Below are 21,856 nucleotides of genomic sequence, written 5' to 3' on the forward strand. Positions count from 1 at the left end.
CCTTGCTTTTGAATGAGCTAGTCACATTTGCCAAAGGCTTTCTTGTACGTGAATTAAGAAACAGTCAATGCACGAATGTTAAATATCTTTTGCGGGAGATATCGGGGAGCCAACAGACTATGAATTTGATCAATGTTCGACCCACTGAAGTCCTTCCAACTCCTCCATGATTGACGCAAATAAGATTCGATCACTTCACCATGCGAGCTTAATCTGTACAGCGCATGCTATAGGCTGTCCATCATCATTAACATAAATTGAAAGGGAAGTACCTATTTCACCTAAAAAAAGAATTAGTGCATGATGTGTTTGGCGATCAAAAGTCAAATAGACTGCATGCATCAACTTCCGCACACAAGAAGAAATTTTATGATGAAATTGACAACAGACAGATACGATAAGTCAGAGAGAGAGAGAGAGAGAGAGAGATTAACCATACAATGAAAAGATTTAACTGTGATATTGCAAAGGAGGGGATGTTCTGGTGTTCCAATTATTCTGATCATTCTCAACTTATTGATCCGCCATTCTAATCGGAAGTATTACTATTTTGGTCTATTGAAACACCGGGGAACAGAACCAATGGAGATGGCAATTGAACAGTGGCTACCTCTGGCCAAAAATTATTTGCTTGTATCATAGAAAGATCCTGCGGATGGTCCTCGCAATACCCCGGGACAATAATCTCCCTGCCAAATTCCTCGGTAGACTCACTAATTGCTGCTGCGCTTCTGGAGGGAGCTGTCAACATTTTTCACATGTAGCAGCGGGTAAGCACATTGACACTCCGTATGTGCATAAAGATGCATCGTAAGTTCAATTTTTTTTTTAATCAAGAAATTCAATCAAACAGTAAGCAGGAACAGAGGCATTTTGCCCTTCACTTGTTCACTGCCAAAATAATTAAAAGCTGTTTACCATGCACCATTTGATAAAGATGAGATTTGCAGAGAGAAAAATATGCGTTCTCTGAAATGTCTGCATTACGTGACGCATGAACAAATGCATCCCCACAAGACGGCCTAAGTATTCTTACATTGAAAATGAAGTAGGCACAGAAACCCATGACTGTTTGTAACAGCACATGGACCATATACTATCCATCAACAACCAATACGAAGACTATGTAGCTTAACTATCCAAATAGAATGAAAAAGGAGAATCTATAGCCTCGATTACTTGGATGATGGTGCAAGATCAGATTGGTAATAATAGCAGAAATTTGATGTGACTTTTATGAGCAAATCATCAACTGTTGCTGACTGTAAAATATAACAAAAATAAGATGTAAAATAAATGGACGTTTGAAAAGTTCTCTATTTCTCCAAAATCCACCACTATTCTGCACGAAAAGTAACCCGTACTTTCATACAGCATGCTTTTCCTAAACAAATGGTTTTTCTATATCTTATTCCTGATGCCTGTACGGATATGATTAGCTATTAGGCAATTAATGCAATGCTTGTCGTGAAAAAGCGAACGACTCTCCTAGTCCCAAAGGGGAAGAGAAGTGCTTGTTTGATTTTCCAGGAGTATCAAGGTAGAAGCCCAAATTAAGGTTTCCTTAACCCAAATCTGAATGGGTGATTGCGAACTAATAACAGGCAATTTCAAATAGGGGACCACATGCTTTCAATGAAGAGCACATGTAGTTACATGAGCATATATCTGCTCCAAATGCCCATTTCTCACCTCAGAAATAACAGAAAGGAGGGGGAGAATTTCTTGCAAAGAAGAAATCTGGTCCAGTGCTAATGATGCTTCCCCCATGTATCTCTTTTCAACCTCGGTTCTGGATTCTCCGTTATGCCCCTACAAGATGAAAACCCATTGAGAAGAAAGGTCGTATTTTGTTTGACTAGCAATAAAAAGAGAAACAGAAAATACTGGTAGGAATTCAAATACAAGGATCAGATGACGTTCATGTCAAATTTTACGCACATAAAGAGTGTCCTGAACCGTTTAACTTCCAACATGTAGATATTATGAGGGACACATGAACTGCCCGTCAATATTTAGTTGCTGACAAAGAGATAAAGGAGTAATGCTTGTCAATATTTAGTTGCTGACCAATGAGATAAGGGACACTTCTCTGCACACTAAAAATCATCAAATTTCACTGTCAATCCCAGTATAGAACGTGTAAGCATTTACCTGACTCAACCTTTCATTACTTGGAAACCCCGACAACAACAGCAAAAGACGGCGTAATGTTTTCAAATTTGTTATGTCTTCATCAGTCAAAGCAGAGAAGGAAAATGATGTCCCAAATGGTATGTATGATACTGCTGCAGATGTTAAAGAATCAACCGTAGCTAGACCAAGTGCATCCACGCCCTGAATTCAACCAGCAGTACATTAGGCAGTGTCACATTTGATTCACTATTACATGCCATCAAGTAAATCTATCTAATCACCATCATCATCATCATCATCATTAGTTGAATAAGGCACATCCATTTCTCAGTTCCAAGAGAGGCATTCTGCTGAAAGGCAACTGCAATTCAGCCTGCCATTTCTGGATATAAACTAAGGGGGGAATTCCAAAAAAGGGCCTGAAGTGCTCAAATTATTTCAAAGAAAGGCCTAGTCGAAAGGCATTTTTGCCCTCTACTTTTTTGAATTTTTTTTCCTTTTCTGTTTTTCTTTTTGCCTTTTCTTTTCTCTTTTTCTTTTTTCTCCCCTCCCTTCCCCACTAGTGCCGACCTCACGTGAGAGCCGCCTCGCCCGAGCTGGCATCAGGTGAGGGCGGCCTCACCAGCCCAGGCGAGGGCGAGGGTGGCCCTCGCCGGCATCTGTCTAGGGTCGCCCTTGCCGCCCAAGTGAGAGGGCCCTCGGCCGACGCTGGCCCGGGTGAGGCTGATGCCGCCTAGGCAAGGTCGGCGATGGCCTTTGGAGGGGAGGGGAGACAAAAGAAAAATAAAAAAGAAAAAAATGGCAAACATAAAAATAGAACAAGAAATTTTTTTTAAAAAAGTAAAGGACGAATATGCCCTTCGGCCAGGCCCTTCTCTGAAAAAATTTGAGCACTTCAGGCCCTTATGTAAAATAAGGTCCACTCCAAGTTCTTATTTGAAAAAAACGAGGGCACTTAGCAGTCTAAGCCTTTTATGCTTCTCATAACAGGACAATCTCTTGAAGAACAGGAGATAAAGTTATGAGAGAAGCGTAGCTATATCTTTTGCAGGGCCAGTTAAAAGGTAATAAGCCCTTCTCATTCAAATCTCCCTTCTTTTATATCTTACAAGCAAATCATTGTACATATTGAACGTGTTTGTTTATGAGGTATACATGAATGCAATATAATGTATGTACACAATGTAAGAGACAAGCCCTTACAAACTTTCTGATCTCCTTACAATATATGTCCTTACCTGATACAAGCCGAAAGTGTGTGGTAGATTCGTAAAAGTTACATATTCACAGTAATAAATATTGATCAATTTGACGGAGACAAATTTTTCAATGATCTATATAGAATTACACCAACTGATGTACTTGATAGGGAACAGCTTGTTTTTTAATTAGAATGAAGAGACAGAGCAACAGCATTGGCCACATTCAGTGAACTTGATAAGCTGAGAATTTATGTGGAGGGTTTAAGCTTCAATCCTGATGAATGAGGATGAAAAAAAGTTAAAAGAAATGATTTAAGCATGAGAGATATAGAAAATGTGAGTACCACAAAAAACAGAATTATTTAACATGGTTTAACAGTTTGGCTACACCCACAAAAAAGTTCAATGGAGAGAACCTGTGTCTAAAGAAAGGAATAAAGAAAGCTCTTGAAGGTGGGTTTTAAGAATCTGAAAAGAGACAGATAAAAAAAAAAGAAAAAGAAACTGAAAAGATAAAAAAAAATGTGTCAAAACTGAGCCCGGCCCCTCTCCCCAGCAGCCTTCTGTAGGACAAAAAATCGTCATGCCACTAAAGCAATTCTGTTTATAGAAAGCTGATCCCAAACTTCAATAGATGTCATACTCTAGGCATTGAGTCTCCAAGCCTCGTGCCAACAATGGGACCCAGGATCACCTAAATCTTGTAAGTTTCATACCCTAAAAAGTTCGAGCACTGTCTTCCACTTGTCTGCTCCAAGAAAAGATATTACAATTTTGATTTAGATGCAGAAACTAGGAATTTTGGGTAAGGACTTGAGTGTCACAGACTCACAATGGTTCCATGAACAGTTAAGGTCAGTACATTAAGTTGAACTGAAACATCTTCTTGCTCATCTTTTCAACATTACAGGAAAAACGGAACCAGGTGACTAGAAACTAACCTTAGAGAATTCTTCAAGTATTATTTCTCTAACAAAACTACCCTGCCAAATTGATCAAATAAACCAGTTAGAGGAGAATAAATGCTCTTCAGGCCAAAGACACAGATTATGTGATGGAAAACGCTGGATTATACCTTTTCAGTTAATGTGAAAGAGAGAATTTGCTTGATAACCATTCTAGAATCATTTCCTTCTACCTGCCTTTTCATTAAGGCCTTATCTGTTCTGGCACGAAGAGACTGTGAAACAAGAAAATACAAGATATGAACTATTAAAGATTGAGAAAAGAACCAGTTTAAGAAATAAAAACACCAATTACTGCAATTTCAACAGTAGTCCCTAAATTATGACTGACTGCCTCCTGAATTATCATACGGTTGCAAGATGTGACTCCTCTACAAGTGGAAAAGGAAGGTAATGCACAAGACTCAGAATATGGGCAAAAAACCTCTTACAAAACAGAAAGGGAGCTGAGGAAGGAGATGGAAAAGTGCTTACCTCAGTTAGAAGAGATTCCAGGCGATCAACTCGAAAAAAACCATTCTGCAAGAATGGGTTGTTGGCATTAGGATTGTCCTCTCACCACCATACATGCTAGCACCTTCTCATATCTAATTTTCCAGGACAAGACTTACATATTTACCTCATAAAGAAGAGCCTGCAGAGAGGACTTCAGCTTGGGTGAGCTGTCAGACAAAACTTTTCTGGCAATCCATGGGTAAGTGCTGCCCAAAACTTTATAATCTGGGTTAAGGCCAATTGCAATTCCCTCCAATACAGCAAGGCTGGAAGAAATAAATTATGCAGAGAATACACACAGTTTTCAATCTCAACAACACAAGTAGTCAAAAGAAGCATCTTCAAGTCCCACAAAAGTCCAACCATGCAGGAAACCAGACAAAAGTTTCCACCGTCATTGCATAATTACCTTCTGATAACAAGAGAAAAGTATGAAGGTATTTGGAACTTGAACTTGTACCTGATAAATTGGAGGACATCAGTCTCCTTCATTACAACTAAGTATCAAAATTTTACATGCATGAGGTAAAAAGTATCCTATAATTCTAACTGCTGCTTAATTCTTGTTGGCCTAGATGTAAAAGCAAAAGATACAGCTACGATGATCTTCAAGGCAATTCTACAGCACCAGATTTTCCGACTGTTCCAGCATCTAATTTGTTAAACATATGAAATGTGCACAGACACTGTAACATTTAGATGACGAGGATAAGTAGCTAGTTATGAATGGAAGAATCATTCAAGAAAAGGTTCTGGTCTCAGCTTCTAAAGTGTGAAGTACCTTGAATAATTGACCTCCCTCAACTCCTCTGTATATGATTGTTAAGCATCGCATATGATGTCAAACGGTTAATGCAATCCTTGTTTCTCTCACATTTTTTTCCAAAATACTCCTGAATTGATTCCAGATATGAGCCAGCCTTCATGATAATCATTTATGAATAGGTCTTGGCATAATCTAAATTCCACACCCTATCTTTTTTTCTAAGATTCCTCCACAACTGAATTTATTGCCCCCAAATCTCTGATATAATACTACACCAGTCAACCAGAATGTGTATGCGAGATGAAAATATCAGTTCTAACTCAAGGTGGTGGGAAGGAGCTTACATGGTGGTTCCTAGGTTTCCCAAGAGGTCACCGAAACTTATGTTGCGGATTCCCCTAGCAACAGCATTTTGGAAAACACCTAGACAGAAGCGAATGTGAGATTGAATAAAATGGATCTCTCCAAGTGGAAAACCATGACGTCTCACCTGTTAAAGCATTTGTGACAGCTTCCTTGTCTGCAGTAGGTGGAAGAAGCCTGCAAATATTGTAATTGTACATCCCCAGAAATTTAAGAAGGTCAAACAAACTACTATATGAGCAATTGAAGAGGAAAGCAGTAGTTATTCTTGTTTTAGTAGGGAAGTGGTAATGCTAATCGTACCCAAGAGTAACAAAGTCCTTGCTTAGTGCTACAAAATCACGATTTACAAGATGGAGACAGGCTTCAATAAATCCATCACGTAATTCCTGTTCAAATTCACCCATCATACCGAAATCTGGTTGGAAAAAATATCAAATTCCACTCAGTCAATTGAAAACTTCCAGTGCACATATATGTTTCGAGATTAACCTACATTCTTAACATTTGGCAGAGATTATTGCATAATTCAGTGACAAACATAATGATCATGTCATGAATCTCCTCCGACTCTAATAACGTGTGTGAGAAATAGATCAATCGGAGGCATACATGGTAGAAACAAACAAACAACGCAATGGAAGTTATGCATGATGATGCCAATGCAAACAAAGCCATAAAGGTTACTCATGAAAAATTTGCCCCGGCATTTTCACAAGGACGACTCTTCTGAATAATTTGGTAACTACTCATTATCTTATACATCCTATTCCACCATTTTGTGTTTGAGAATAAGCTTAATCCACCAACATTTATTTATATACCCCATATATAGCCTGGGTAATATTTAGCTGATTGGGGGCATATTTGTCCATATTTTTTAATTATATTTTGTATGGAGGCAATAAGGGTGATATTGTAATTTTAACCTTTTGGCTTTACTAATAGATAGTTTGGAGTCACGACCTAATCAAGCATTTAGTTCAGATTTTTGTCTCTCAATATGGTATCAAAATAAGGACTAAACTCAAACACTAGCCCTAATCTCTTCTCTGCGCAACCTTCTTTTCTCTCTCGCTTCTCGCCTTCACCCTCTACCACTGCAGTTCCTTCTCGCCTTCTCTTTTGATCTCTTTAGCAGTGTAAAGCACTATTGAGGTGATTCTTTGAATTTACTGTCTGCCCTAAACCTCACCTCTATGAGATAAAGTTTCTTTGCGATCGGTGATAGGTGGTTCAACATCTTTTGCAATTTTTTGGATCTTGTTTGAGATTGTTTCTGCCTTGCCGCCGACCTACAATTCTTTAGTGTGAGAAGACCAAAGTACTACGGTTCGTGGACCACCATATTCCTTTTATTTCAGATTCTTTGGGATGAATCGGAATTATCGATTTTTTTTCAGGTTTTCAAAACCCAGCAAAAATCGGTTTTTGTCTTCCCTCGATCTGATTTGGCTGATTTTTGGAGACAACTTCAACCCACTACCAAAAGACTTTGATCCAATTATTGGCCTTTCTTGGAAATTTTTGGTGGTTCAATTGCTCCTTTCACACTTTTCAAGTCGATTTCTGAGACACAATGTCTGAGGATTCAATTGTGGCCGTATGCATTATATTACTTTTGCTATGATCTTTGTAAAACTTAACGGCACAAATTATTTGATATGATCAATATGCATTCTTGACCATTGCAGACTGTGGGCTTACAAGACATATGAATGGCACTTCTGTGAAGCTGGCTACATCGGGTACTACTCGGGACAAATGGATCTCGAATGACTCTTTGGTAATATCCTAGCCACATATTGCAAAAGGATATTTGCTTCTCAATCTTGCGTCGCAGATTTGGTCGACTACAAGAGATACTTATGGTCAACCCGGGAATAATGCACGGGTATATCAACTTCGAAAGGTTCATGACACCACACGGAAGGAGATGACTATATCTCAATATTATCTTGAGCTTAGGAGTTCGTGACAAGAGCTATGTCTTTATGTCAATTATTACCCAATCAATGATAAGGACATTGATGCCTACAAGAAGTACATTGGACAACATCGAGTTTACGATTTCTTGGCGAGGATTGAATGTTGAATATGATCAAATATGTGTTAAAGTCCTTAGATGGTCTCTATTCCCTACTCTAGGATAGTCCTATGCCTTAGTTCACTCTGAAGATGGTTGTAGGACAACAATGTTCCATTCCTCTACCGTTGATCGATCTGCTCTATGGACCACTACTAGCACTTCTGCCAAATCTAAATCGTCCTCTCGATTTAATGATAACTCTAAGGACGTTGTGAAGAGTAAACATTGTCACAAGCCATATCTTACTAAGACTGCCTATTGGAAGTTACTTTTGGCGTAGACAAAGTTCGCGTAGCTAATGGAAACCTTCCTTTCATTGTTGGAAAAGGGTCTATCAATTGTTTCTCCACTCTTCCCTTGTCTTCTGTTTTACCATTTCATCCTTCTTTACTAATCTCCCTTTTATTAGTAGTCCGATTCGACACTTAAATTGTAAAGTAACCTTTCTTTCCTTCTTATTGTGTTTTCCAGGATCCGGTAACGAAAAAGGATATTGGATATGGTAGACTAGAAGGTTGTCTTCATCTGCTTGAGGGTATTGGGGTTTCTACTTCTACTTCGTCTTACATGCCTCATCAACTTAATTCGACATCGACTGATTCCCATCGGTGGCATTGCAGATTAGGCCATCCCTTTTAAGAACTTTAGAAAAAGTCTTTCCTAGTCTCATTTCAGCTTGTAATAAAGATGAGTTTTTATGTGAAGCCTATGTTTTGGCTAAGCAAACTCATTCAACATATTCATTCAAATAATAGTAGTCATTTCCATTTCCATGTGATTCACATTGATGTGTGGGGTCCTTCCAAGTGTACTTCTATTTCCGGTCATCGATAGTTTCACTTTTACCGATTGTTATCTCGTACACTTTGGGGTAAGAGTGACGTTTTTCACTGTTTTCAAATCTTTCACAAAATAATACGGACTCAGTTCAACGCCATTATGAAAATTCTTCGCAAGAACAATGGCATTGAGTACACTGAGGATCGGTTTCAACGGTATCTCTCTAATTATGGTATTATTCATCATACTAGTTGTGTTGATACCCCAACAAAAAATGGTGTTGCTGAAAGAAAGAACCGACATTTGTCAGAGGTTGCTAGGTCTCTTATGTGTGCCTGTCATGTCCCGTTCAAGTATTGGAGTGATGCTATCTCAACCGCTGCCTATTTAATCACTTAAATGCCAACTAGAATTCTTGATTCACATATACCGATTGATGTTTTACAAGATTGTTGACTTTTATTCTTTCCCTAGAATTTTTTGGTTGGGTTTGTTACGCTCATAACATCACCTTTGATAGAAAGTTGAAACCCCGTGGTCTATGCTACATTTTTCTTGGGTATTCAATTACTCAAAAAGGTTATAAGTGTTATCATCCTCCTTTTGTAGGCGCACCATTGTATCTATAGATGTGATTTCGCACGAGTCTAATTACTATTACTCTGCGCCACCTCTTCGGGGGGATTGTCCTAGCGTAGAGATATTGCCATTTTGGAGTTTTCTAAGGATATTACTTACCCTCCTTCGATAGTCTCTAGTGGTTCTCCTCCTTCCCAAGAGGAGAACAACGCAACACAAGAAGAGGATAGTACAGTACCTCAAGTAGAGAAAACAAAGCAACCACTTCAGGGGAAGACCACACCTATTAGGCAAACTATTGGTATCTTTCAAAGGCGGATTGATAGTAGCGAGATATTGAAGACGTATCTTTGTAGGGATCACACTACCAACACGTAGGTTAAGACCACTGATACATTGTCTGTTCGGTCATCCTCTCCAGATTTGGATTCTATTGCTCCTAGTGAGGTTTCTCCTTCTAATCTTCTTATTGCACTTCGAAAGGGTACTAGAACTTGTACTCAATATCCTATATCCCACGTTTCATATGACCTTTGTCTAGCTCTTATAGCACTTTTGTGTCTTCTCCATCTTCTGTCTCTATACCACAGAAATGGTAGAAAGCTTTTATAGATGAGAAGTGGAAGGCAGCAAAGGTGGAGGAGATGCATGTTTTGAAGATAATGTCATGTGGGATCTTGTTGCCTTTTGGGAAACAATCGACGGGATGTAAGTGGGTGTTTATAGTCAACCGGAAGATGGATGGTATTGTGGACAGCCATAAAGCACGGTTGGTGGCAAAGAGATTTACCCGGATTTAGGGAATTGACTATCAAAAAACCTTTGCTCCTGTTGTCAAGTTGAATATTGTTCGAGTGCCACTTTCGTGTGTTAATGTTGAAACTTCCACCCTTTAATGGTGAACAAACCAATCTACTTGTTTCGAACTTAGGGTATCAGTATACTCTACACTTTACTTGTTGAGTAAAGAATCCCTTTCTCTATGGAAAGTTAGAAAAGGAGGCATATATGGAGATTCCTTCAAGTTTTTCTGGTGACAATACTCAAAAGTAAATTGCGCAAGCTAAAATGTGCACTTTATGGTTTAAAATAGTCACCTCGAGCCTGTTTTGGTAGGTTTCAAAAAGTTATGGTCTCCGTTGGGTATAAATAGACTAATGACAATCATACTTTGTTTGTGAAGAGATCATGTGCTAAAGTCACTATTCTCATTGTCCATGCAGATGATATTGTTGTCAAGGAATGATACGATGAGATCAACCGGTAGAAGAAGTTTCATGGACAAGAGTTCAAGATAAAGGATCTTGGAAAGCTTCGGCATTTTCTTGGGATTGAAATTGCCAAATCCTCAAAAGCTATCTTTCTATCCCAAAGGAAGTATGTCATTGGTCTTTGACTGAAGTTGGGTTATTGAGATGTCATCCCTCCAGTACACCTATTGAGACCAATATTCGTTTTCGAGAAAAGGGTGGACCAATGGATAAGGGTTGTTATCGCCGGTTAGTGGGCAAGTTGATTAATTTGTCCCACACCCGACCCGATATTGTTTTTGTTGTGAGCCTGGTGAGTCGGTTTATGCATGATTTTGACTCAACTCATATGGATGTTGTTCTTCGTATCCCTCGGTACTTGAGTCCGCTCTTGGGAAAGGGATTTTTTTGTCTCCTCATGAGGGCTTGAAAGTTAAAGCCCATATAGATGCTAATTGAGCTGAATCTCTTGGCGGAAGTCTATTTTTGGGTATCGTACTTTATTAGGAGGAAATCTTGTGACTTGCGCAGCAAAAAGCAGAATGTGGTTGCTCGGTCTAGTGCTGAAACAAATTTTCATGTAATGGCACGGGGATTTTGTGAGCTGTTGTGGCTTCAAGGATTACTTGAAGATCTTGGTGTATATGTTCCTGTTCCTATGATGCTATATTGTGATAATATGGCGGCTATTAGTATTGCTCACAATCCACTACAACATGACCGCACAAAACGTATGGAGATTGACAAGCACTTTATTTAGGCGAAGTTAGGGTTGGAGAATGGTTTAATTTTTGCATGTCCTTTGTTCGGTTCGGTGATCAACTTGTTGATGTATTCACTACAAGATTAGGGGGTAAATCATTTCATCATGTTTTAGTTAAGTTGGGAATGTGTGGTATCTATGCTTCAACTTGAGGGGGAGTGTTGAGAGTATATGGCCGATGGGGGCATATTTGTCAATTTTCTTTATTGCTTATGTACGGCGCAATAAGGTTGATGTCGTAATTTCGGCCTCTTGGCTTTATTATAAATAGTAGACCTGTCAAAATGGGTCTAGAACTCATTTATTAACCCAAATTTACTGACATGGGTAATAAATGGATCACTTAAAATGTGCAGGCCAACCATAAATGGGTTGTAGATGGACGAGCCAAAATAAATGGATCTTAAATGGGTTCCGTTATAAACTCATTTACAACCCATTTAAGTCTTAACCCATTTACAATTAAAAGCCTTGCTCCCACGTTTCATGCCGTTCCCAATTCCCACACACAGCATCTTCTTCTTCTTCTTCTTCTTCGATTCTTCTTACTCTTCGTTCAACATAGATCTCGTTCACTGCCACCCCACTGCCTTCACCGCTGCCAACTCCGGCTACGAAGATTGTTTCCAATTAGTCGTCAAGGAAGTCCAGAAACTCATCAAGGAAGGGTCTGTTCGTCTCTCTCTCTCTCTCTCATCAAGGAAGTCTTGAGCTCGAGATCGGTCGAATGCCGAAGAGCTCGAGGCTTGGCCAATCCGGGAGAGCCTAGGCGAGATTGAGGCTGGCCAAGATCTGGCCTCGAGCTCGCCAGCCGAGATCCGGCAAGCCTCGGGTGAGCTTGAGGCTCGCCGAGACACGGCCGGTTGCCGGGCTTCCCGCCGTCACCGAAGTCCCGCAACCGGCGGACGGAGGAGGGAGGTGCAGCTGGAGTTGCGGACGGAGGAGGGAGGTTGCAAACGAAGGAGGGGGGAGAAAAAAAGAAAAGAGAAAACATTTTATAAAAATTAAAAATTAAAAAAATTAAAAAGATTCACTAAATTCACTAAATTTATAGAAATTAAAAAAATTAAATATAGAAGTGTTTAATAATATGGGTCGGGTCAGGTATGGGTTAAGAGATTTGCACTACGCATAAATGGGTCATAAACGGGTTAACGGGTCAATTTGGGTTGGACCATTTAAGACCGGACCCAAGCCCAACTCGACCCGACCGTTTGATAGGTCTAATAAATAGATAGCTTGGGGTCACATCGACCTAACCAAGCATTCAATTCAGATTTTGGTGTCTCAACAACATGCAAAACGAGTATTGATTGGCATTATACATTATTTAAGGCATATACCTAAATAAGCAAGTTTCCCGTCATATGTCCGAAGCGGATTGCCGGGGTGTGGATCAGCATGGTAGAAGCCACATTCCAAAAGTTGATTGAATGAGCAGTAAACTCCAACCTGTTAAAAACATGAAAATGTCCCATTAATACTGAGCCAAGACCTCAAGTAGTGAAATCACTCATTGCCAAACAATAACAACATTATTGTAGTTAAAGAAGTGACCTCAACCAAGTAGAGATCCTTAATTTCAGACAACTTTTGTCCCTGCAACAGGCAAACAATGCCAGTAAAAGCATAAGCAAACTAAAGAAGAAAACCCGCCATGTTCAAATGGAAAGATCTTATTAAGGACTTCTGCAAAGCACAAGCAATTCCAGTGATTGTCAATTTACCATTTTTGGTGATCTATTGAAAAATACATGTGAAAGTTCTACTCTTATACACCTATGACACAATTTTTGCTGTTTGGGGGGAGATCCACGTGTAACAATGTTTGTCTCCTCCTCCAGCTTCTTCACTCTTCATGAGATTGGAATCATCCAAGATTTGACCTTTTCAAGAGACGAACCCTAAAAACAATGACCTGAGAGATGATTTTTCTGGAATATCCAGGTTCCATTCAAATTATGTAATTGAATACATCCCTTCATAATGTATGAGCAAATTAGCAATAGTTAACATGATTGGTGGCATGCACATGTGGAAGTGACATACATTACTTACCAATGATTCAAACCCAAAGTGTTAAGGGTGCAACGAGTCGTCATTACCACAGAAGAAGTAAACATTAGTCCTAGGTATGTACCTAATTCAAAAACTTGAATACGTCCTTATCTCATCAATAAAATGGAGATAAAGTAAAACTCATCATAACCAAGGATAAAACAGAGTGAACTTCTAACATAGCAGTCATATTCCAATAAGAAGAAAGCACGACGAATAAATTCTACCTCTATCCACTCCATCGTCAAGACCCTCCGAGTTGTGTACTCCACGTACATCTCTGGAACTAAAACATCTCGCAAACCTCCATAAAGCTTCCTGCCAGAAATTACAACGGAAAATCATTAGGTGCCACACTAATAAGAGTCAATAGCAATATATTCAAGAGAACCACACCAAACCAAGTCTGCTGAAAGAATTTTCAATTTTACTCAGCAGCATAATTGGACCACCATATCAAAGTAAAAAGTATATCAGTTAAATCGCTTCATCACTCACATTTTACATGGTATGCTAGTATCTGATAAAATGACTTGTGGAGGTGCTATAGTGGGGGATATTTAAACAAAAGAAAAAGAACGATGAGGAGGAGCAGGAGAAAGGTATTGTGACATTCATTTGGTGCCACAATGGTAAATCATAAGATACTTTCCACTAGAAGATATATAATCCCACAGAGAAGATCTTGAGAAAATTTAGACAAGACTAATCCTAGTCAGTAGGACACATATAAAATGGCGGGGAAATACAATTTCAATGTGGCAGGCCAGGCCTCTTCGCAACTAGTAACCAACTTAGGCTCTTCATCAAACTCCCTTTTGCTGGTACAAAAGTCAATTAAGAATACCCCATGCTCAGGTACACGTAAAATTCCAAGACATCAACATACAAGTTTTGGACTTGTTGGATATACTATTCAAAAGTCTGTTTGCATCTTAAAACATGAATCTGCCAGGCAATGTACTCCCTATACCAAGAAGGTAACTCTTCAGTTCGACAAAGCAAATTGCAAAAACAGCTTTTTTGGATAGCAATAAGTGTTGCTCAAACAGGAGTCTAAGTCACAAAACATACGTCACAAACCCTATAACTCAGGCCTTCAGACATTTAGGTCCAAATCATTGCGCAAATCACTTACCTGAATTTGATTCCATTATTTGCTTCTTTCTGGTAGTCCATCTCCTGCATTTAATGGATTACCTGTATTCAATAAGAAGCTCTAAGAATTTCTCTTGTAGAACCGAAAGAAGTTGGGAAATTAACACTGATATGTAGACTTAATCAACTACCAGACACATTGAAGTTACAAAAACCACCATTCAAATGGCCACAGGGAACTATTAAATATTATCACCTCAAGGAAGTTGGTGGGGCTGAGAATGAGCATCTAACTCCTACTTTGGTTCAACAACAAGAGGAACTATTTTCAAGGATGCTGTCTCTACCATTCTGTTTCCAACGGGACAAATTTGCACAAGTCGGTTTCTTTTTTTTTTTCATTTGGTATATTACAGGTGAAGTTATTAAGGCATAAAGATAGATTTAAGCTATTCTTGTATTTTTGACAATAGTGTCACAACCAGACTGGTAAGAACCAGATTCGTGACTGGTCCTACTTCAACTGGTTCATCTCTGTTTTGTTTCTCTAACTTTCCCTTCTTCTCTTGAAATCTGAGCCTGTTACTCCTATAGAACCTAAACATCAAATAGACTACAATACAACCTCAGAAAGTTCAACTATGATGGTTGTGACAGGCAAATATAGTGCCGGAACTAGAGGGAAAAACCATAAAAAAAGAAGACACAGCAGAGTGTGATAAATCGTTTTAAAAGAATTCAAGAAATCATTTCACACCATAAGCTTTACCAATTCAACGATTTTCATCTTCAACATTTTGATGCAAGAAAGCACATTATTATGTATCTTGTCGTGTGCGACCTTAAACAGCTAATACCAACAAATAGAACGAAGCATACCCGAAAAAGACTTGATGCCCACTCATCAACAACTGCCTGCAGGTAATGCATAGTTACTGACCACAAGTATCTTTGTTGGATGATAAAATGAGTAGTTATGGGATAAGTAGGTACTGCTACCCGAAAAATTCTCTTATTCAATTCAAGATGTTAAGAAATATGCTTTACAGTACTGGACCACTTCCAAACAGCTTAATTTTTAGGTAGGACAAATACTTGCATGACATGGTACTAAAGCACCTGTCGAAAGTTTGAATCTTACCTAGGCCATAAGGTCATAGTAATATGTGCAGATAAGTGTTCGATATGTGCTTGTATACAATATAAGGAAACAAGTTTTCCGGGACAAGTGGTTGCCATACACAGGCCGTCCAATCTTATGTCTGACATAGAAATACCTGGAAGGAAATAAAAGCATTCAAGCAAAAAGGAATGCATCCAAGTTAGAGGTAGCTCCTTACTGGAAGATCAGTATTGAACCGGCGAGCTTTCCTAATCAGTCCAGCTAGATATCGTAAGATCAAAATGTCCAAGGCAATAGCAGCTTGTACGCCGGGCCGCTGTACCTTCACAGCGACATCCTTTCCACTGCGTCGAAGCCTCGCTTGATAAACCTATAAAGCAGAGAGAGAGCGAGAGATGAGTATGAACATGAGGATATTTTATCCTCATAAGTAACCTTGCTCGTGTTTTGATTAAAGAAACTACATATTCCTAACAGTACTAGTAATTAGCCACAGTGTAATAAGGTAGTCCCAGATATATAGAGGATACACAATAAGGGAAAAAATCGGTGGTTTAACATATGCATCCTAAATGACACCAGATATAGGCAAGTACAAGTTCAAACCTGCCCAAGGGAAGCTGCCGCTATAGGCTCTGGTGAAATCTCCGAAAATAGCTCATCAATAGGAACCTTAAGTTCTTGTTCTATCGTGTTGAAAGCAACACTAGTAGAAAATGGAGCTATTCTGTCCTGCAACAGAGATAATTCATCCAGGTATGAAGGAGGAATCAGATCCTGCAAAGAGGACACCAAGAGATGAGCACTTAAGATAATATATAGTAATGAATAATAGAGGTGGCTGTGAAATAGAAGAGCCTCAACCAAAGGTGATTATCATTGACGTTTAATTTCTCGTGGGACATGCATGTGTCGCAAGCTTAAGCAAGAATCATATAGAGAAGATATGCTGCACTTTTCTCGACATATTTTGCTTTTGACCATCACCAACTTAAGCTTATAATTTCCCTTGACTGACTAAATATATAGAAGTTCAGAAAGATGAGGCGGTTAATGTAATATTGAAGATGTGAAAGCGCCTCTCTCTATAATAAGGGTGCGTTCCAAGGTGTGGAGTGCGTTCAAAATGGGGGTTTTGAATAAACGACCTTTTTCTTTTCGTTTTTTTTCCCCAACCAAGATTTGAGAAAGAAGTTAACGAAAAGCTGCAAGATTTTGTTTTGGCATAACAGACATGAAGAAATATGTTCAATATAAATCAAAATTAGATGTCCAAATCTGGACAAGCATTTTAAGGAAATTAGACTTAAGAGGTCTCAGAACTGCTGTAAAATCAGTAACATCTCATCATAATAAAGTATCACACTCCGCCAAACTTTAGGAGCCAGTAACTGCCCATCAAAGTGAAGTATGTGATTTTTTTTGTTTTTGGTCGGAAGTAAAGTATGGGATTCAGTGTATACTTCTTTTCATTAGTACCATGTTGTCAGAACGATATACCAATTCCCACAAAAGTTACGGTAGAGAAAAAGAAGAACCTTTATCATTACATTCCAGCATTCGCTTCATTAAAATCGGAAGGCATGCCCTCCTCTAAAAGCACTTTATCTTCAAATGAAAATATATTTGCCCGGATAAAAGAGTAAATGAAGAAAAGAATGAAATAGGATTGCTTTACTTACTGGCCGAGAAGATATAGCCTGAGCAACTTTTACATATGCCTGAGTCAATAGGACAAGAAAAAGATATTGGTATCAGATACCTAGACTAAACCTATGAGAGTAGGTATGCAACATATATTGCAGATGTCATCACATGTATTGTTGGATATTATCTCATTTCACACAATTCACCTACGTCTCAAGAAAAGGCATCCAACATGATCATGAGACATCAAAGACACGTTTCAATTGACCTCAGCCGATTTTACTAAAGCTATATTGGTTGAACTGCACAGTCCAGAGGAGGAAAAGCTAAAAGCCCTAAGCCCTTTTATAAGAAGTCACCACTTCTACCGTGATAACCATCCGATATCTTTGTTCTGCTCCAAGATGGGCTCTGAAGGAGCCACTTCTGTCTAGGTCAAAGAAAACATAATCTGTTAGTACGAGTGCCCAGTTAGCCCCATAGGTGATGGCTATCAGTTTAGGAGTTCAAATCTAGGATCAATCAATATGATAAGCTTTCTTTTGAAACCAATTTAATCAATGGGCTTTCACCTGATGGAAACAATACCTGTTAAGGTGCTTTAATAACAGCTGACTGATGCTGGAAGACAATGTGCTTTAGGAGGAAATCCACGCAATAAAGCTTAAAATTATAACATTACCGGAGTGACATTTTATGGGAATTAAAGATTCTAATAGGGTTTGAAAGAGAGAAAATTCTAGGAGAAAACTCTGAAAAAGCCCAAGATTTATTTGTATAACGTACCGGACCTAATTCGACCAGTATGTTCCGAAGTTCTTCTGCTCTAACCTGCAAGCAAATGGAAGTAAAACAGAGTCATTCACCAAAAGCCCACGTCTGTACTCATTATTGCAAAGTTCGACAGAAGATTAATTGCCATTTCTGAAAATATGATGTAACACTTCTCAACATGGGGAAAGGACAGTTACAGATAAACAAAACCAACAGAGAAAACAATGGTTATCGTGAAGAAAAAGAGGGAAAAAACATGTGATAAGTGATCAATAGATTAAATCGTGACTGAAGATAGTAGCAGCCAGTTTCAATTAAAACCGAGAGCAACCTTGTACCTTTTGATGAAACGACTCACAAAATTTTCCTACTGGAAGAGACCAATATTCAACCAAGTAGAAAAGCATTTAAGGACAAATAAGAATTCTTCTGGAACATAAATTATCAAGAAGAAAAAGATGACCGAATGGGAAAGGAAAACACCAAAGGTAAATTCATAAAATAAAATCAAGTAGAAGCAAAATGAAAACTAATTGAATTATTGTTCAATATTTCACGAAAGAGTAGTGAAATTGGAACGGTTCTAGTTAGCAATCCCAAACATTAAAGTTGAAGAATTCAACTTTATATCTCCTATCAATGATAGGAGGTGATGAAAGATAAAGACACGAGAACAACTGTCTTCCTCCAATCCACTATTAAATACATGTTGAATAATCAAACGAAAAGCTAAAGTTAGAGATGAATGACAATTCTAATGGAGTTCGTATGATCTATTTTCAGCTACTAGCAGCAAATCTTCGGGAAGGCAAAATCGAAGCTCAATAGGCGAACCTCAAACATCTGATCGGATCGCTCCATGAGGCCGTCCAGGTAACGCGACGCGAACCACCTGCCGAAGGTCGTCGCCGTCTGGAGAAGCCGCCGGAGCAGAACCAAAGGCTTACGCCTGTAGATGGAGGCAATCTTGGCGACATCGTAGTCCGCCAACGAGTCAGCCTCGGTCGCGCTCAGCTCGAACAGGTACCCCGATTTCTCCGTGAAGGCGTCGACGGCGTCGCGGGAGGAGGCCGCCGCCGCCGGCACGGTGCGGCGATCGGAGCGCCTCGTGCGTAGGGGCCGAGCTGAAACGTAGGGGTTGAGCCTGCGGGCGCGGTCGGAAATGGCGGGGAGGACGAGGCGGAGAGGCGGAGGAGGGAGGTGGAGCGCCATTCGATTTTCGGTGTCGGTCCCTGCTTCGAGCCTCCCGGATTCGGAGATGGCGTTTGGATTGGGGCTTATAGCGTCTCCACCATGGAAGGACGTGAATGGTTGAACAAGGGAAGCAGAGAGTGAGTGTGAGAAGGAGGAGGAGGAGGAGGAGGGATCGTGCAAGTTAACGGCTCTCGCGTGGTCCTTTCATTCTGTGTTATCCATTTTGAGTTGCAAATCAGATTTTCCTCCTTCTTTTTCCTTTTTGTCTTTTTTTTTTTTTCCTTATGTAGCGACGGGAAAAGGGTACAAACAAAAATAGGAAAATTTCAAATAAATGCTTTACCTCTCATTTTTTCAAATAAAAACTCAAAATAAATCTTATTCCGAATAAAAATTTGAAATGTACTCATTATTTCAAAGAAGAACGTGACCGTATGGCATTTTCATCATTTGATTTTTTGAATTCTTTTTCTATTTTTTATTCTTTTTTTTTCTTTTCCTTCTCCATTTCCCCAACCTAGGCCCTTGCTCGGCCAACGTTGGGGGAGAGCAACCCTTGCCCTCGCTTGGGCCGGCACCAAGCAACCCTCGCATGGCTAGTGTCGGGCGAGGGTCACCCTCGCCTAGGCAAGGTGGGAGCCCTCGATGGCGACCAACACCAGTGGCCGAAGGAAGGGAGAGGAAAAAAAGAAAATAAAGAAAATAAAATTAGGAAAAAAATTTAAAAAAATCAAATGACGAAAAATGACCTCCAATCAAGCCTTTCTTTGAAACAACGAGGACGCTTCGAGTCTTTATTTGAAATAAGGTCCACTTCATACCCTTATTTGAAATTTTCCCAAGACAGAATGCTCCGTATCCCTCGCGGGATTTTTCCGAATTTTTCGAAAATTCGTACCTGAAGAAATATACATTTCACCACTTCAATAAAGAGTTATTTTTTTTTTTTCGAGCCCTATAGAATTGGTGTGCCGGCTTTGTATCACCCGAATCATATGATCATACAATATGAAGAACCGAAAACACCATACCATATTTGAATTAATTTAATAGACGTGTGCAATCTTTAATTTCTCAATGAAATAAAGCACCTACCTGATTTCAAATCAACTCATCCTATTGCTTTTTTGCTCTTCACATAAGTACAATTTGAGGGCCTTGGTAGCTTGATTTTGAATCAGCTAGTACAATCTTTGATTCCTTTTGAATAATCGTAATTAAGAACCCAAAGCCTTGATTTCAAATATAAGATAGCCAAGGTCTTGGCGACCCCAATATTTGATGAAGTCTTGACGATTTTAATGCCTCTGTATGTCCGTTGCAAAATGACTAGAAAGAGGATGGGAGGAATTCATGATCTCTTTATTGGTCGAATTTGCATTGCATTCCGCCAATCGGAAATTAGATCAAACATTTACTTTGGTTTAAGTACATATCGAATCCATTTTGTACTTGATATGGCTAGCCTTAGTTTGATTTAACTCATCCATTTCCTCATTTTCTATGTTCGAGTTTAATTGTTTTTTGGCGAATAATATTTCACTATGAACACGTATGGTAATTTAATTAGACAATCGCGCTTGAAAATAACAATTGCTAAGCACAAAAATATTTATGCAGAACTTTAGATTGGCTCATAAGATTTCGCCGTTTACAAATACATTTAGGAAACTAGATGAAAAATGAGTCACGTAAGTGAAAATCTTAATTTATAATACTTTGTCTAGTTTTTTTTATTGATTTTAACCCTAATAAGAGATAAATGCTTGATTTATTTTTTTTATATTTATTGTCTTGCATTTAAGCAAAAATATAAGTAGAATATAGAAATCGAGAGATGATATAGCATGATTTAAAAATGCATTATAATTTAAAACTACTTTCTCTAATTTCTTTCTTTTTTTTTGGCCAAATTCACATTTTCCTACAATTTCTTTAATTTATTTGTTGAGATATTAATCTAATAAGAGGCGAAGCTAAGGGCATGCGTGGTAGCACTTCCGCTTCAAAAATTAACTTATGACCAAAAATTGATTTTTCTATTTTTTCTCAGGAGCCGAAGTTGATTTTTTAACTTCTGCTCTAGAAGTTGATTTCTGATTAGAGAAAAGCGTTTGGTAATGGTAAAAAATTTCTGCTTCTAGAATATTATTAACACAAAATCGTCTACGATGAATTATTATCGGCGATCGAAAAATTTCTACTTCATTTTTAACTTTTTATTTTTTAAAAAATAATTTGTATTATTAACAATGTAATTTAATTTTTAAAAATAAAAAATTATTATTTATTTTTTATTCTCGCAACCGGAGATGGCGACTCGGCGGTTGTGGCGATGGCAGCCAAGAATCGTTGGCGGGGAGCGATGATGGTCGGCGGCAGCGGGTGGTAGTTGGCCGCGGTCGGCGATAACAAGTGGTGGTCGGTAGGGGGCGGTTGACGATGGAGGTCGGGGTAGCGATGAGTGGTGGCCAACAACAGAAGGGGGTCGATGGCGATTGTTGGAGGGCGGCGGTTGGTAGCGGACGGCAACAACGGTTGGCGGTGGGTGGCGAAGGTTGGTGGATGCATGAT

At 39.0% G+C, this 21,856-nt stretch overlaps 1 protein-coding gene across 2 annotated transcripts; it reads right to left on the reverse strand.

Moving 5' to 3' along the window:
• Positions 1 to 429: 429 nt before the first annotated feature.
• Positions 430 to 19,468, reverse strand: LOC115736063 (uncharacterized aarF domain-containing protein kinase At1g71810, chloroplastic). 2 transcript variants are annotated; one of them, XM_030667568.2, is made up of 21 exons: positions 18,923 to 19,463; positions 18,101 to 18,145; positions 17,350 to 17,388; positions 16,274 to 16,444; positions 15,885 to 16,037; positions 15,424 to 15,459; positions 14,585 to 14,628; positions 13,674 to 13,764; positions 12,946 to 12,987; positions 12,732 to 12,840; positions 6,231 to 6,345; positions 6,055 to 6,104; positions 5,909 to 5,987; positions 5,208 to 5,258; positions 4,923 to 5,064; positions 4,778 to 4,822; positions 4,414 to 4,518; positions 4,280 to 4,321; positions 2,155 to 2,337; positions 1,693 to 1,812; positions 430 to 741 (listed from the first exon to the last, which is right to left on the reverse strand). In XM_030667568.2, the coding sequence occupies exons 1-21, from the start codon at positions 19,298 to 19,300 to the stop codon at positions 637 to 639; spliced, it is 2,145 nt and encodes a 714-aa protein (XP_030523428.2). In that variant the 5' UTR covers positions 19,301 to 19,463; the 3' UTR covers positions 430 to 636. The 2 variants fall into 2 exon arrangements, with proteins under 2 accessions (XP_030523428.2, XP_048130558.1); XM_048274601.1 differs by lacking the exons at positions 430 to 741; positions 1,693 to 1,812 and having other exon boundaries at positions 2,163 to 2,347; positions 18,923 to 19,468.
• Positions 19,469 to 21,856: the final 2,388 nt, after the last annotated feature.

Source organism: Rhodamnia argentea, chromosome 2, assembly GCF_020921035.1.
Source record: "Rhodamnia argentea isolate NSW1041297 chromosome 2, ASM2092103v1, whole genome shotgun sequence".
In the NCBI taxonomy this organism is placed as follows: domain Eukaryota; kingdom Viridiplantae; phylum Streptophyta; class Magnoliopsida; order Myrtales; family Myrtaceae; genus Rhodamnia; species Rhodamnia argentea.